The sequence below is a fragment of the Scyliorhinus torazame genome, chromosome 22, assembly GCF_047496885.1.
Source record: "Scyliorhinus torazame isolate Kashiwa2021f chromosome 22, sScyTor2.1, whole genome shotgun sequence".
Lineage (NCBI taxonomy): Eukaryota > Metazoa > Chordata > Chondrichthyes > Carcharhiniformes > Scyliorhinidae > Scyliorhinus > Scyliorhinus torazame.
This window is the reverse complement of record NC_092728.1, coordinates 78,935,435-78,950,547: the sequence shown is the minus strand read 5'-3', so window position 1 is coordinate 78,950,547 and position 15,113 is coordinate 78,935,435. Positions and strand designations below refer to the sequence as shown.

The 15,113-nt window shown below is 39.9% G+C and overlaps 1 protein-coding gene across 12 annotated transcripts in view; it reads left to right on the top strand.

Annotated features, from left to right (window-relative positions):
* The window catches only part of dennd1a (DENN/MADD domain containing 1A), a 723,976-nt gene that overhangs the window by 165,463 nt on the left and 543,400 nt on the right, over positions 1 to 15,113 (top strand). For all 12 annotated transcript variants that reach the window (XM_072488418.1, XM_072488416.1, XM_072488417.1 and 9 more), the window contains exon 3: positions 8,729 to 8,772. In XM_072488418.1, the coding sequence (XP_072344519.1) occupies positions 8,729 to 8,772 (44 nt within the window). The remainder of the gene's footprint in view (positions 1 to 8,728; positions 8,773 to 15,113) is intronic.

The following is a 15,113-nucleotide window of genomic DNA, read 5'->3' as shown; positions in this document are numbered from 1 at the left end:
TGCCCGTCCGCTCGCATTCTCTCATGCGCGCCCCCTCGTGTTCTTTCCCGTGCACGTTCCCTCGCGTTTTCTCCCGTGCACGTCCCCTCACCTTTTCTCGTGCATGTCCCCTCGCGTTCTCTCTCGTGTGCGTCCCCTCGTGTTTTCTCGTGCGCGCCCTCTCGCATTCTCTGACTGTATCCTCATTTTCTTTCTTTTCTTCCTGCTTTCACTTTCTCTCGTTCGTGTTCGCTCTCTCTCTTTCTCTCCGTCTCTTTCTCTCTCTCTCTCTCTCTCACCAATAGGATGGTAAAAATTTGGAATTCTCCAACAAAAAGCTGTAGAAGCTAGCTCAGTTAATTTTTAATCGGAGTTTGATAGTTATTGGGTAGACAGGGGTATAAAAATATATGTAGAAAAGCTAGGTAAATGGCGTGTAACAGATCAGCTTTCTCATTGAATGAATGGCTCCTGTATCTGTTTATTCCCCCTTTTGCATAAGATTTCATTGGCTTCTCAAATCACAATTAATTTGTTTCAAAGTTCCTGTCCTCAACTCGCATCCCTCCATGGCCTCGCCCTTCTTGTCCTCTGCACCCTTCCTCTCCTCCAAGCTATAGTGTGCACCTTGTGTTTCTGACCTTTTTTTTTTTTTGTTTCACCAATTGCAGATTTGCTCATGGGCCCACATGCTGGAGTGCTTGCCTTGAACCTCTCGACATTCCTTCTTCATTATCTCTTTCAAAAACTTCCATGAATTCTCACCCTTCTGTCCATTATCTGAACCCCTTTGGTCCCACTGCTCAGCCTTTTTTCTCATGTGAGGGTATATTATAATGTAAACTTTGGTTGCTTTTGGACATGTTTAACTGTTGCATTACTATTTTTTAAAGTATCCAATCTGAAGTTTTGAAAATGATTTGAGGGCCCTATTTTGAGTAGAGCTGAATCTAAGCAGTGCTATTTTTGGACTGCTCTTTGTTTAGTTTACATTGCATTAATTAAAACTGAAAAAGCATGCAGTAGGAGGATGGGGAGTGGGGGAGTCTTTTGTATCTGAATTCGTTCCAGTTCAAGAAATCACTGTAATTTTGTTCTGTTCCATATTACTGGAAGATGCAATGGAGAGACCTCTGAAAGTGCCAGAAAATTTCAACAGTTTGTTCGCTATTAATGCAAATGTTTGGGCAAAGATCCTGGTTGGCTGTAATACTGAGAAGCTCCTTTCAATGACAATAACTTGCATTTATTCAGTGCCTATAACGGAGCAAAAATATCTTCATGGACTTCACAGAAAAATAAGGAAAAAAAGTGGGGACAGAGTCAAAGTAGATTTGGGGGGAAAGAAGTCACCAAACGTTTGGTCAAGGAGTGTTAAGGAGGAGAGGGAAAGTTTGGGGAGGCAATTCCAGATCATGGGGCTATAAATCAGTTTGGGAACTATTTCTCACAAGCAGCAGCTAAAATTTGGACTAGCCTCTTGCTTGATGCATTTCATCAACAAGGCAGCCGCATGGCGTAATTGCCAAATACATCCCATGTGTTTACTGTTGTTTGTTGGTGTTGCAAACCAACACAGGGCTTGGACCGAACTCCCTCTATGTGAGAACAATCTAATCTTGAGAATGGTAAAAGCTTTAATTTGCTTGTTCTGATTCAAACTCGTTGCCAGTACATGGGACATACACTCTTAAAAAGGTGTAGATTGGTGAATAAACAGGGGAATGCTTGGCAGTAATTTCTTTTAATCTTCGCAGACAATTTTTTCTTCCAGAAATTGCTATCCGCAATGTGTTCCTCACTGTAGATTAGCGCTGTTGCATTATATTTTAAACCATTGGTACTCTGTGTTGCATTGAATAAAGCCAAAGAGTAACATAAATTTAAATACATTAAAGAATGATACATTGTTTTCTATAATCACCATTTCCAAATGAAGATATACAAGACTTCAGAATGTTACCAGCCTATTTAAAACTCGCTGAAATACACAGCTGATGGAGTGTAATGCACAAAGTACAGTACTTGTAAAACCACACAGACACGCACATGGAATCCTGCCAAGCAGAAAGTTTTAAGACAGTTTGCTTAACCACAGGGTGCCAGATTCTTACATGTTCCATGCTGTTTGCAAGAAAAGTGTTCTGTTGCTGCTAAAGAATTGCAAACAAAGCTGATTATATACTGATTCAATAAAGAATCTTTTTCAGCAGTCTTGGCTTCATGCTTCAGAAGTTTCTGAATTTTTATGACACTCGGGTAGTTAAGTAAAAGTCAAATGTTTGGTATTCACATTGCACAACCCGTTTAAAAAAAAATATATAAAAACTTTTATTCTTTTTAAGCCCAATCAATAGTGTTTATGTCTCATGTCAGCCAATAAAAGTGAACTTGGCATCTTTCTACATATTCAGACAACCATTAAAAAGATGTCTGACTTGTGTGGGGTTTTTAATTTTGGTCCGCTGGTTTTAATTTAACACAGTTCTGAGCATGTTCAAAGAGGGGGTGGCGGGGGGGGGGGGGGGGGGAAGGAGAGAGAGAGAGAGAGAGAGAGAGAGAGATATAGAATCATAGCATGAATATTGATTGCATTTCGGGAGCTGGAACCTTATTTGCGTTTCTAGTGCAGGAAGGGGCAGTGCCAAGAATGTCTAGAACTGGAATGTCTAACAGCACAACTGCTATTCTACCGGAGGCTTTAGAATCATGGATTCTAGTGTGGTTGGCCACCAGATGATCATCTTCAGTAGATTACCTGAAAATGATGAACGTAATGTTGACTTTGGTAAGTGGTGAAGTGCCTAATCTCTCTTCCACGGATGCTGCCCTGTCCTACTGAGTATATCCAGCAGTTTCTGTTTTTTATTTTGGTAGATTAATTGTCTGCGCAACTCGCCATGACAGTGCCCAGTGCATGTTGGAAGATAATAGCACTGTGCCCTTGCTTTTGGAAGTTGTGATTTGTTCTTTTGAATTCCGTTTCCATTTGTCAATTTGTTTCTGTTTTTTCCATCTTCGCTATTTTCTGGTTGTCGCATTATATTTAAGTTACAAAAACTCCACTGTGAAGTTCTGTATTCAAACAATATGGTGGAGGGACTTTGTTTCAGGGCTCTGCTCCAGATCATTGGGCAGCAGTGGGATCAGTATCACTACTGTCTCTACAGAACAATCATTTGATGCTCCCACTCCCCAACTCCCTTTGACGAAATATTGGCCAAATAGATAGGTAGGTGCAGGGTTTTATGGAAGGAATCCTATAACTGCAGGAAGAACGTATTAGAGGAATGCCATCTGATTATTTAATGTTGTACACAACTCCTTGTACATACCCTTGACTAAAGTCACTTTTTGGATGTTTTCCTCGAGATACGTGATCCATGTATCTGACTAGATATCCCAATATTTTGTTTATTTTGTCTTGAATTGAAATGGCTGTAGTGGCTGGTCCATATATGATTGTGCGAGTATCTGGCTGCCTTTAAAATACCCTACTTATTGGGGAGAAATTTAATTTGAGATAATTACTTGACATCATTGTTCTGCCAATTTGCAGATGCCATTCGTACCCCTTTTCTTGCCCTCTCATCTTGCCATTTAGCCTGCTTTCTATTCAGTGGAGTCTATCCATTATGGAGTGATGCCACGGTATAAAAACTTCCAAATCTGTTTGTAAGTCGATCGGGGTTTATAGTATGTAAATAAGCTACATACTCTAACATATTTCACTGATGAGGTAAAAAAGATTAGCCAAAGTCACAGTATGTTAACTTCCTGTCTAGCTCTGAGTGAATTATGATTTAAATTGAACATATATCGAAATAAACACAGATGAATCCTCTGTACAATATTCCACAAAAGTTGATATAGTTAAGCACTCGTTTTCCTTCACTTGGCCAAGGCAATATTTCACAAGTGATGAGTCTTTGAATGTCATAAGGCAATTTTGGAAAACACAATATTTTATATGTAATGGAAAAATGCTGAAAATACTCAACAGGTCAGACGACATCTGTGGAGAGTGGGGAAGAAGTACAGTTGCAGGTAGATGAACCTGTGTCAGAACTCTTTATAAACCTTTTGTAACAAATTCCACTTTGACAGGTTGATCCTCCATGTCTGAGGAAGAGCTATGAGAGACAAACTGACAGGGTTCTTCAATCGTGAAGATATGTCTCAGAAACCCTTGTAGAATTACATAAGATGTATAAGATACTTTGTAGAGAAAGTACTGGTATATCTGGAACAGTATTTTTGGATATATCAGTGCAACAGGACAAGGGACTACAGTTTTGAGAGTTGTGAAGGACAAATTTAAGGAAGATGATATAGTGTATTTCCATTAATGGTGGTTCAGGCCAAGGTACTTCACTCAATTAAAACAAAAACGGCTAAATGCTGCAGTGGGGAAATGGTAAAGTTCTGGAAAGCTGCAATCAAATTTCCATTTTTATTTTAATCTTGGTGGTTTTATGATTTCTGCAACTGTGGGCTATTTGACTCTGCCTTGGACTACTTGTTGTAATTTGACTGGTGTGTTTATTTTATGTTGCAACCTTTCCAGTTTGCCCACAAGTGCAATATCATTAATTTGGCTGCCTGTTCTTAGTTTTTGCCAGGGAATTTTTTTTGACTGGAAGATTGTTTTAAATTGTAGCATTTCACTCCCACTGACACACTCACTGCATGTGGACAGGAGCAACATTGTTCACTGGGTGAATTACATGCTTTTCTTTTGCTTCCGACACCTGTATTGCCCTATGGTTTGACCAACGAGATAAGCATTCGATTTTGTCCTTTGTGGGAAGCTCCACCTTGTGGCTTCACTGAAAAGCGGTGCTCTTTAATCAAACAATCTGCTACTGTACTACAGTATGCATGAAATTAATATTTCTGCAACTTCCTGTTTTTTTTCAACTTGGAGTTAAGGGAAACTTTAATTATTAGGATGTATATTTTAAATGAGTCATAGTGAAAACTCTTGAAACCTATTGTGCAGTATTTAAAACTGATTCCAGTACATGGAGATGTGTCAATTTCCTGTGAGAATTGGATTTGACCAGGGACTGCCAGGTCTGAATAGTTGTGGCTTGGCAATTCTGCTTGATTTACAGCTTGCACTTCTGTAGTATTCATCATGTATAGAAAGATTCCTTGGAGCATTTTCAGTGTGGTGGACAGTTGAGTATAACGAGGGGGGAAAACGAGAAGGGATGAGGGAATGGAGGTTTTTGAACATAGGATGGAAGGTGGAAAGACAGAGACGCTGACAAGAAGTTTCTTTGGGCAAAGGTAGCTTGAAGAACAACCAGTGGTGGAAGCTGCGGAACCAGGAGTACATGAAGACATGAAATCAAAGGTCACAAAATTTGGAAGAGGTTAGGAATGGGGAGATTTTAAAGTCTATTGAGATAAATACTGCGTACTATATTTCACGGTTACGTAATTAGGTAATAGTTGACATATTTGGCACACTGACCATATAAAATTGTGTATAAAGTTATTGCTCATTACAAGGCATTTTAATAATAATTACATAGAATGTACAGTAGAGAAACAGACCATTTGGCCCAACCAATCCGTGCTGGTATGCTTCATTCAAGCCTTCTCCCATCCTTCCTCACTGAGGTCTATCAGCATAACCCTCTTTTCAATTCTCCGCCTCCTGCCGATCTAGATTTCTCTTAAATGCATCGATAATATTCACTATAATTCGTCTCCGGTAGCGACTTCCACATTCTCATCACACGGTGGATAAAAACGTTTCTTCCAAATAAACTATTTGATTTTTTGGTGACTGTCCTATATTGATGGCTTCTAATTTTGTCCCACAGGTGGAACATGTTCTCTGTCCACTTGGTTCAGAACCTTTCATATTTTTAAATTAATAATCTGAGCGAAGTCCATGTGAATAGCTGTTTCCTTTCCAAGGGCCACTCCCTCTTTCCACCCAAAGTTTTGTAGTTCCTATTACCAGTATATACAAGTGGAATACCAGTTCTTTTGCAGGTTGCACTTTGGCATTGGATCATTAAACAGCAAACATAGGGGTTGGTTTAGTACAGGGCTAAATCGCTGGCTTTGAAAGCAGACCAAGGCAGGCCAGTAGCACGGTTCAATTCCCGTACCAGCCTCCCCGAACAGGTACCGGAATGTGGCGACTAGGGGCTTTTCACAGTAACTTCATTTGAAGCCTGCTTGTGACAATAAGCATTTTCATTTCATATAAAATAAGACTCAATGACTATAGTAATTAAACTAATGAAAATTAGTTTTGTTATTTTATGTCTTAACATAAATACTGTGAATTAGTAGTTAGATTCACAGTGAAAGTAAGTTCAACTTGCACCACAGCAAGGCTGAAGGTTGATTTGTCTGTTCAGTTATCGAGCTGGCTGACTGCCTGCCTCTTGTCTGATTATGGAGAGGCGAGCATTGCCCTTGCTCCGAGAGCATATTTTATGATACAGAAGGGGAAACTTCTGGCTTCATATTTCCATGGCCTGAGGACATACTTTTTCCTTACAGTATTCCATTCAAATCCAAACCAGTGGATCAACTGATTTGAGGAAAGTGCTGTCATAATAACAATTAAATTGAAAGAAAAAGTAATAATAGCAGAATAAAAGAATGGAAAACTGTATATGTGAAATTTGTGTGTGTAGCAATGGTGGTGGTGGGGGCACTCTGGATAATTAATGTAAAATCCAGTTAACATATTTATTTTCCTGATTATATAATTGTGAAAATAAGACCTGATGCAGTAGTTATCTGGATAGATATGTTTTGGAATGGTGACTTCAATATAATTTGAGAGTCATAAAATTATTACAAATAGCCAGTGGAATTCATTGGGTTCTGGATTCCAATGAGTATGTAAAATTCATTTTTTCACAAAAAATCTATTAGCCAGGCTTATATGCGAACCAATTATTTTTGCTTTAGAATATTAGATTGATATAGTTAATCAAAAATTCTGTAACTTGTAACCATCTTAGAATTAAATCTACTTCTTGGTTAAATATGAATTTAGGCCCTTGCATAATATCATGGTAATGTGCTGAACAAACCCAGATTCTCATGAAATACAATTTCAAGCCAATATTTCAATTACCCCAGTTAGTAACCTGAAGCTTAAAATGTATTTCAGTGAAGGTTTTCTTGATCGGGGTGCCTGTGCTTTGTTATTGATGTAGTTGCAGTTGTCTTCTGAGGAATATTTTCCAAACTATTTAAACCTCAGCTATAGTGGTTGCCCTACACAGCCAAATAGCCTAAAACACATTGTGACCTGTTAGTTGGGGTCAGATTAGTCCGTCGTTACAATGTGTTATCAATGAACTTGTTAAGTCAGTCCATTACTTTCTGCTAATTGTAGCTTTTCTACTGTTATGCCAGAAAAACATTTGATTTGTTTATGATCTTTACACTTTCTTAAAACAGACATTTTTGTCATATCAAGCTTCAATGTTTACACAAAATAAAGCCTAAAGGGTTAAAGATACGTTCACCAAAATCAATAATGTTCCCAACACTGAAATCAAATCATTATATGGATCAAATTTGTCTGAATTGACTTGCTCCACTATTTGTTTCTCATTTACCTAGCAGCTACAGTACTCCAGGGATACCAGAGCATGACTTGAGCGCAAATTACATAAAGTTGCTGGCATCAATACTACTGCTCTGTAACGTACAAGCATACATCCCATGGCTTGAGAATGTGCTTTGCCTATACATTCTGCAGGAGACTTTTGAACTAATTTTACTCTGGAATTTTAAGAACTTTTTTTCAGCATGAATTAGTTTTAATATGTTTTTTTTCTGTCTCAGGGGTGTGGAGAATATTCTTTGTTGTTGTTACAACACTGAATCAATATGCTACTTATCATCGTTGTTTTTACTGTGTAATGCTGTTTCATCTGGATCACAGTTAATTCTAATTTTGTCTCAATTAACTGCATTCATGTAATTGAGGCTAATAGAAGTACATGACAATCCCCTGCCAATATACTACATTTCATAATCTGATGACAGCACACATCTGACAAAACAAGTTGAAGCGTATGTTTTAAGAAATATTTTCTGTCACTTAGTGTTCTGTATGTACAGCATTCCTTTTTTTCCCTCCTTAAATCTTTGATACTGTTGTCATGCATGCTGACAAAGGTTCAGCACTGTTCTAATTAGCCTCAAGGAACTGTTTGGAATCAGGGATTTTTTGGAAGAATTCCACGCATTAAATTGACCCTTCTGCATGTCCCCCTATTATTCATAAGTTGATCTCTGATAATACTGTGCATGCTCTGCTGGATGCTGGTAGCAGAACATCAGTAGCTGGCAGAGATGTAGCCTAAATTTGGGACATTTATCTTATTATGCTCTGTAGTCAGCCAAACTAGGTAGATGATAAAATCACAATCAAAGCAGGCTCTCTGGAATTTGAAAGACCTTCTGATATTCTGGCAACACATCTCGATGACAATTTGCAGCTTGTAGGAGGTTAAGGTAGAAAGCTGTCTTGAAGCTAAAGGGTGCGCCAAATATTCTCCTTTTTTCCTAACTGGAGGAGGGAAAAGGGGAAAGCCTTGAACAGTTCTCACTGGCCCTAATCAACATAACAGCCTCAGCTGCCCCTTGGATCCCCTGCCAGGTCCCTATCATCTTCTGATCAAATATTAATGTGTGATACTCTGCTTGCTCGCTAATCCAAAGCCAATTAATATTATCTGTCAATTATTTACAGATCCTGAGGTGCGGAGGCAATTCCCTGAGGACTACAGCGACCAGGTTTGGAATGCGTAATTAACTTTTTTTAACATGGTAAAATTTATTTCAGAGTCACTCAAGATATCACTGCTGTTCAGTTTAATGAAGGAGACAAATGAATTTTTTGGGGAAGAGATGGGGGTGATAATTAAGAGCCACTGAAGAAGATGATGATGACATTGACAGTTTGAAAAGATATACAGTAGGTGGCAAAATTCATAGCCAGCATGGTAATTTTTCAAAGCAATTCTGTGAGGTAAACCCCAAGCTAACACATGAACAACAGATGAAATAAACTATTTTAAATTTTCTTTGTCTCTGTTATCTGGCAAATAGCTATTTAAATGACAAATTGGAAGTTCAAATAAAAGAGCATCAGTGACGTGATGCAAACAATACCTCTGTGAAATTTCTGAAGCCCTAATACATGATTGTGTGACTTGCATTAGAACAGTTTCTCTAACCAGTTCTCTTGGTGGCAGTTCTGAACAGATGCTGCTCATTGTATACACTATTATGATAAATGTACAAAGATATTAGTTTATTGCAGAATGTTACCAAAGTAAAGTATCTTTGAAACATAATATATGACAAATCTTTTCATTTATTCTTCTCTTCTTCCCCGGAGCTCCAAGACTGAGAATGGACAGTGGATCTGCTCTATTAGAATATTTTTGTGATGACTGCTAGGAGGCGTGTGAGAGCCGCTTACGTTTCTTGCTCTTTGATCCGCCACTGTCCTTGTCGAAATGGCCTGAGTTTGACTCAATGTCTTCCTTTGATAGAATGGGCGCGATGTGGATCACTGTCCTGTACTTTAAGCATTTATGCCTAATTAATTTTATTATAGATACTGCAACTAATAAATAACCTTGCATCAGAAATTCTCTCCCAACAATCCCCTCTGCCGCCCAATGCTACCCCAAACCCCCTCCCGCCCCCACCAAATCAAATCATTTTGATCCTTTTGATGAAGAATCTTTTTGGAGTACAGTTTTCTAAGTGCTAACTGTTCTGTGGCACCCAAGGGAAAGTGGCCATTTTTAAGGTGTGAGACAAGAAAAGAGAAAGATTGAGAGGGGACATGAAGCTAAGTCTGTCCTCCAGGGGGCGGCATGTGGTGCAGTGGTTAGCACTGGGACTACGGTGTGGAGGACCCGGGTTCGAATCCCAGCCCTGGGCCACTGTCCGTGTGGAGTTTGCACATTCTCCCCGTGTCTGCGTGGGTTTCATCCCCACAACCCAAAGATGTGCAGGTTAGGTGGATTGGCCATGCTAAATTGCCCTTAATTGAAAAAAAAATTTATAAAAAAAAGTCTGTCCTCCTCCAATGTACAGGTGTCAGTCCTAGTTTTGAACAGAAAATGCTACTGCATATAGTTTAGATTAACTAACTTAACATTGGGCAGCACGGTGGCGCAGTGGTTAGCACTGGCCTCATGTCACCGAGGACATGTGTTTGATCCCGGCCCCGGGTCACTGTCCGTGTGGAGTTTGAACATTCTCCTCGTGACTGTGTGGGTCTCACTCCCACAACCCAAAGATGTGCATGGTAGGTGAATTGGCCACGCTAAATTGGCCCTTAATTGATAAAAAAGAATTGAGTACTTTAAATTTATTAAAAAAAGAACTAACTTAGCATAGAGTGGGATTGGATTTCAGATTTTTCTGGTCTGTAAAGCTGCCCTTAAAACAAGTAGTGCATTTTCACATTTAACCTTTGGGCAACAAGAACTTTTTAAGCAATTTGGGCAACGGTAACTTTTTAAGCAATGAGGCAGCATTTGAACTAACCAAGGAGCTTAAAAGACGGAATTTAAGTAAGTTAATATCGGCAGGGCAAATGTATTGGAGAAACCCATGGGACTAAAATCCGATAAATCTCCAGGATCTGATGGCCTTCATCCTAGGGTTCTAAAAGATGACTGCAGAGGTGGTGGATGTGCTGGATATTAGAAAGATCCCAGCAAATTGAAAGTTAGCAAGTGTAACACCATTATTCAAGAAAGGAGTGAGAGAGAATACGACACTACAGCTGGTTAACCTGACGTCAATCATCAGGGAATCTATTATTGGGCAAGTCGTAACAATTCACTTAGAAAAACAGCACGTTCAGACAAAGCATGGTTTACAAAAGGGAAATAATGTCTGACAAATATTAGTTTTTTTGAACCTGTATCTAGGAGGGTAGATAAAAGAGAACTAGTAGGTGTAATATGCTTGGATTTCTGAAAGCATTCGATACAGTGCCACACAAAAGGTTAATATACAAGATGAGGACTGTTTCAGTTGGGGGTAATATATAAACATGATAGATGAGTTAATCGACCTGAAGCAGGGGGTAGGGATAAACACCGTTTCAAGTTCGCAGGCTGTGACTCCTGGAGTACTGCAAGGATCGGTGCTAAGATTTTCAGCTGTTTATGATCTACATTAATGATGTACACGAAGAGACAGAGAGCAATGTTATCCAAGTTTCCTGATGATACAAAGCTAGGTGGAAATGTAAGCTGTAAGGATATAAAGTGGTTGCAAAAACATACACAAAACAAAATACTGCAGATGCTCAAGACCTAAAATAAGAACAGAAAATACTAGAAATTAGCTGGTTAGGTGTCTGTGGGGAGGAACAGAGTTACCATTTCAGGTCGATGACCTTTGTTCACCTTCATTGCTTTGTTTCCCTTCTTGAAAAGAGATCTAGACAGGTTAAGTGAATGTGAAATAAGGTAACTGATAGGAGTCTAATGTTGGGATGTGTCAAGTTATTGACTTTTGCAATTAGAATAGAGAAGTAGAATGTTTTTTGAAGCAAGCTGATGCTCAGAGGGACTTGAGTGGACTAGTACAAAGAATAAGGAAAGTTAGCATGGAGGTGCAGCAAGCAATTAAGTAGGCAAATAGCATATTGAACTTTTTTGCAAGGGTGTTGGAGCACAAGAATAAGGAAGTATTCCTACAATTGTATAGGGCTTTGGTGAGACCACACCAGGAGTACTGTATACAGTTTTGTTCTCCATATTTAAGAAAGGATACACTTGTATTGGAGGTGGTGCAGAGAAGGTTTATCATACTGGTTTCTGGGGTGAGGCAGCCCGATGATGTGATGCTGAGTACATTTCTTCCTGGAGTTTAGAAGAATAAGAGGTGATCTCATTGAAACATACAAGGTTCTGAAAGTGCTTGATAGGGCAGCCACTGAGAGGCTGTTTCCTCTGGCTGGGGAATCTAGAACATGTGGGCACAGTCTCAGCAGAAAGGGCCAAACACTTGGAACTGAGATGAGGAGAAATTTATTTAATCAAAAGGACTGTGAATCTTTAGAATTCTCTACCGTAGACGGTTGTGGATGCTCCATCGTTAAATTTATTTAAGGTTGTGATGGACAGATTTTTGGCCTCCGGGAATTAAGATATATGAGGAGCAGGTGGGAAAGTGCAGTTAAGATGATCAACTATGATTGTATTCAACAGGAGGTGGTGGCGTAGTGGTATTGTCACTGGACTAGCAATTCAGGGTACTACTCTCGGGACCCGGTTTCAAATCACACCAAGGCAGATGGTGAAATTTGAATTCAATAAAAATTTGGGATCAAAAGTCGAATAATGACCATAAACCATTGCCGATTATTGTAAAATCCATTTGGTTCATTAGGGAAGGAAATCTGCCGTCCTTGCCTAATCTGGCCGACATGTGACTCCAGACGCACAGCAATATGGTTGATTCTTAAATCTCCACTGAAATGGGGCGCAGTTAGGGATGGGCAATAAAGGCTGGCCCAGCCAGTGATGTCCACATCCCATTAATGAATTTTTAACAAATGCCGACGGGGGCTGGAGGGGCCCACTGATCTACTCCTATTTCTTATGTTCTTAACTATATCTTGTGTTCTTCCTAAAGCTCTTATTTTGTGCCCAGTTTTTAGTTGTTGCAATTGTATATAACTCATTCAGCTAGATTTTACTAAAGCCATATTTTCTGATGGAGTTGTAGGGCACTAGTGCATTGAATTGTGCCATCAGTGGTGAGGTGCCATACATTGATATCCTTTCTTGGAAAGGGAGTACAATTTACCAATCTCCTGCACTTCTTAGCAAGTCCAGGTTGGAACTTGAGCAGGGTACCTATGTATTTTCTTGACTAGGAAAAGATGCATTAGAAGAGTTGAACAAAATAACTTTATGGTGTGAGGGGGAAGGGGGCGCTATTGATTAAAGAGAGCATTGTTGTATTGGAGAAAGAAGATGCATCCCAGAGGAGTCGAGGATACAATCAAGGATGAGGTACATCAAGGATACAGAGGAAAGCAAGAGGGGAAAATTACAGAGGCACTGACAAAAATCAATCTTCCTTAGACTCGGGGTGCTGCCAGAGGACTGGAGAATTGCAATGTTATACCTTGTTTAAAAAAGTGTGTATAGATAAGCCCAGCAACTACAGGCCAGTCAATTTAACTTTGATGGTGGGGAAATTTTCAAGAAACAATAATTGGGGACAAAATTAGTAGTCACACGTGGGTTAACTAAGGAAAGCTATCATGGGTTTCTTCAGGGAAAATCATGTTTAACTAACTGGTTAGTGTTTTTTTTTTGAAGAGAAAACAGCAGGGGTTGATGCGGGCAATGCCCTTGATGTGGTATGCACGAGCATCCAAAAAGTATTTAATGCAGGAATGAGCAGACAGATTATGTTTAATGCAGAGAAATCTGAGGTGACTCATTTTGGTAGGGCGAATATGAGGCACAATATAAAATAAAGGCTACAACTCTAAAGGGGGTGTGGGAACAGCGGAACCAGCTTGTGTACGTGCCTAAGTTATTGAAGCTGACAGGACAGGCTTACAGAGCAGTTAATAAAGAATACAGTATCCTAGACTTTGTAAATAAGGGGTATTGAGTACAAGAGTAAACAGATTATGTTGATGTTGTACAGGGCGCTAGTTTAGCCTCTGGTGGAGAATTGCATTCAATTCTGGGTGCCACACTCTAAGGAAGGGCATGAAGGCATTGGAGTGCAGAAGAGATTCATGAGAGTGTTTCCAGAGATGGGAAACTTCAGGTATAAAGATAGACTGGAGAAGTTAAGACTGTTTTCCTTTAAGAATGATAGAATCCGGCGAATCACGCCCATATGTTCTGGTCGTGCCCGGCACTGGATGGGTTCTGGAGGGGTGTCGCGAGGACTATGTCTAAGGTGGTGAAAGTCCAGGTCAAGCCAAGTTGGGGGCTGGCACTATTTGGGGTGACGGACGAGCCGTGAGTGCAGGAGGCAAAAGAGGCTGGTATCCTGGCCTTTGCGTCCCTGGTAGCCCGGTGGAGAATCTTGCTATTATGGAAAGACGCGAAGCCCCCCAGTGTGGAAGCCTGGATAAATGACATGGCAGGGTTCATCAAGCTGGAGAGGATAAAGTTTGCCTTGAGAGGGTCTGCGCAGGGGTTCTTCAGGCGGTGACAACCGTTCCTAGACTATCTCGCGGAGCGTTAGATGGAGGTCGGTCAGCAGCAACCCGGGGGGGGTATATGGGTGGGCGGGGAAGGGGGTTTTCCTAGGGGCACTTGAAAAAGGAAAAACATAAACATATGGGAAAGTCTATGTGCGGGAGGAACCAATTGTACAAGTTCTGTATTATGTTGGATTGCTAAGTTTATGTATTGTTCTGTTACTTCTCTTTTCTTTTTTGTTACGGGGGGGGGGTTTAAATGGTTGAAAACTTTTGTTGAAAATTTTTGAATAAACATATTAAAAAAAAAAAAAGAATTATAGAATCATAAACAGTGCAGAAGGAGGCCATTTGGCCTATCGGGTCAGCACCGGCCCTTGGAAAGAGCACCCTACTTAAGCCCGCATCTCCACCCCATCCCCGTAACCCCATCTAACCTTTTGGAAACGAAGGGGCAATTTATCATGGCCAATCAATCTAACCTGCACATCTTTGGAATGTGGGAGGAAACCGAAGCACCCGGAGGAAACTCGCGCAGATATGGGGAGAACACAGTTACCCAAGGCTGGAATTGAACCCGGGTCCCTGGCGCTGTGAGGCAGCAGTGCTAATGACTGTGCCACCCTGTAACAATTTTGCACTGTTACAATCCTGTGATTCTGTTTTCATCTTTAACAAATCTTTAGAAATCTTTTGCGCTGTTACAATTCTGTGATTCTGTTTTCATCTTTAACAAATCTTTAGTAGGAATCTCAATAATTGAACTCTAATTAGTAAATTAGATAATTTATTAACTAACATTTATAAGAGTAAAGCAGATATTGTATGAACATTCAAAAGAAAATCTTCACTTTTCCAATTTGACAAATTAAAAATAGAATCATAGAGTCCCTACAGTGCAGAAGGAGACCATTCGGCTCAT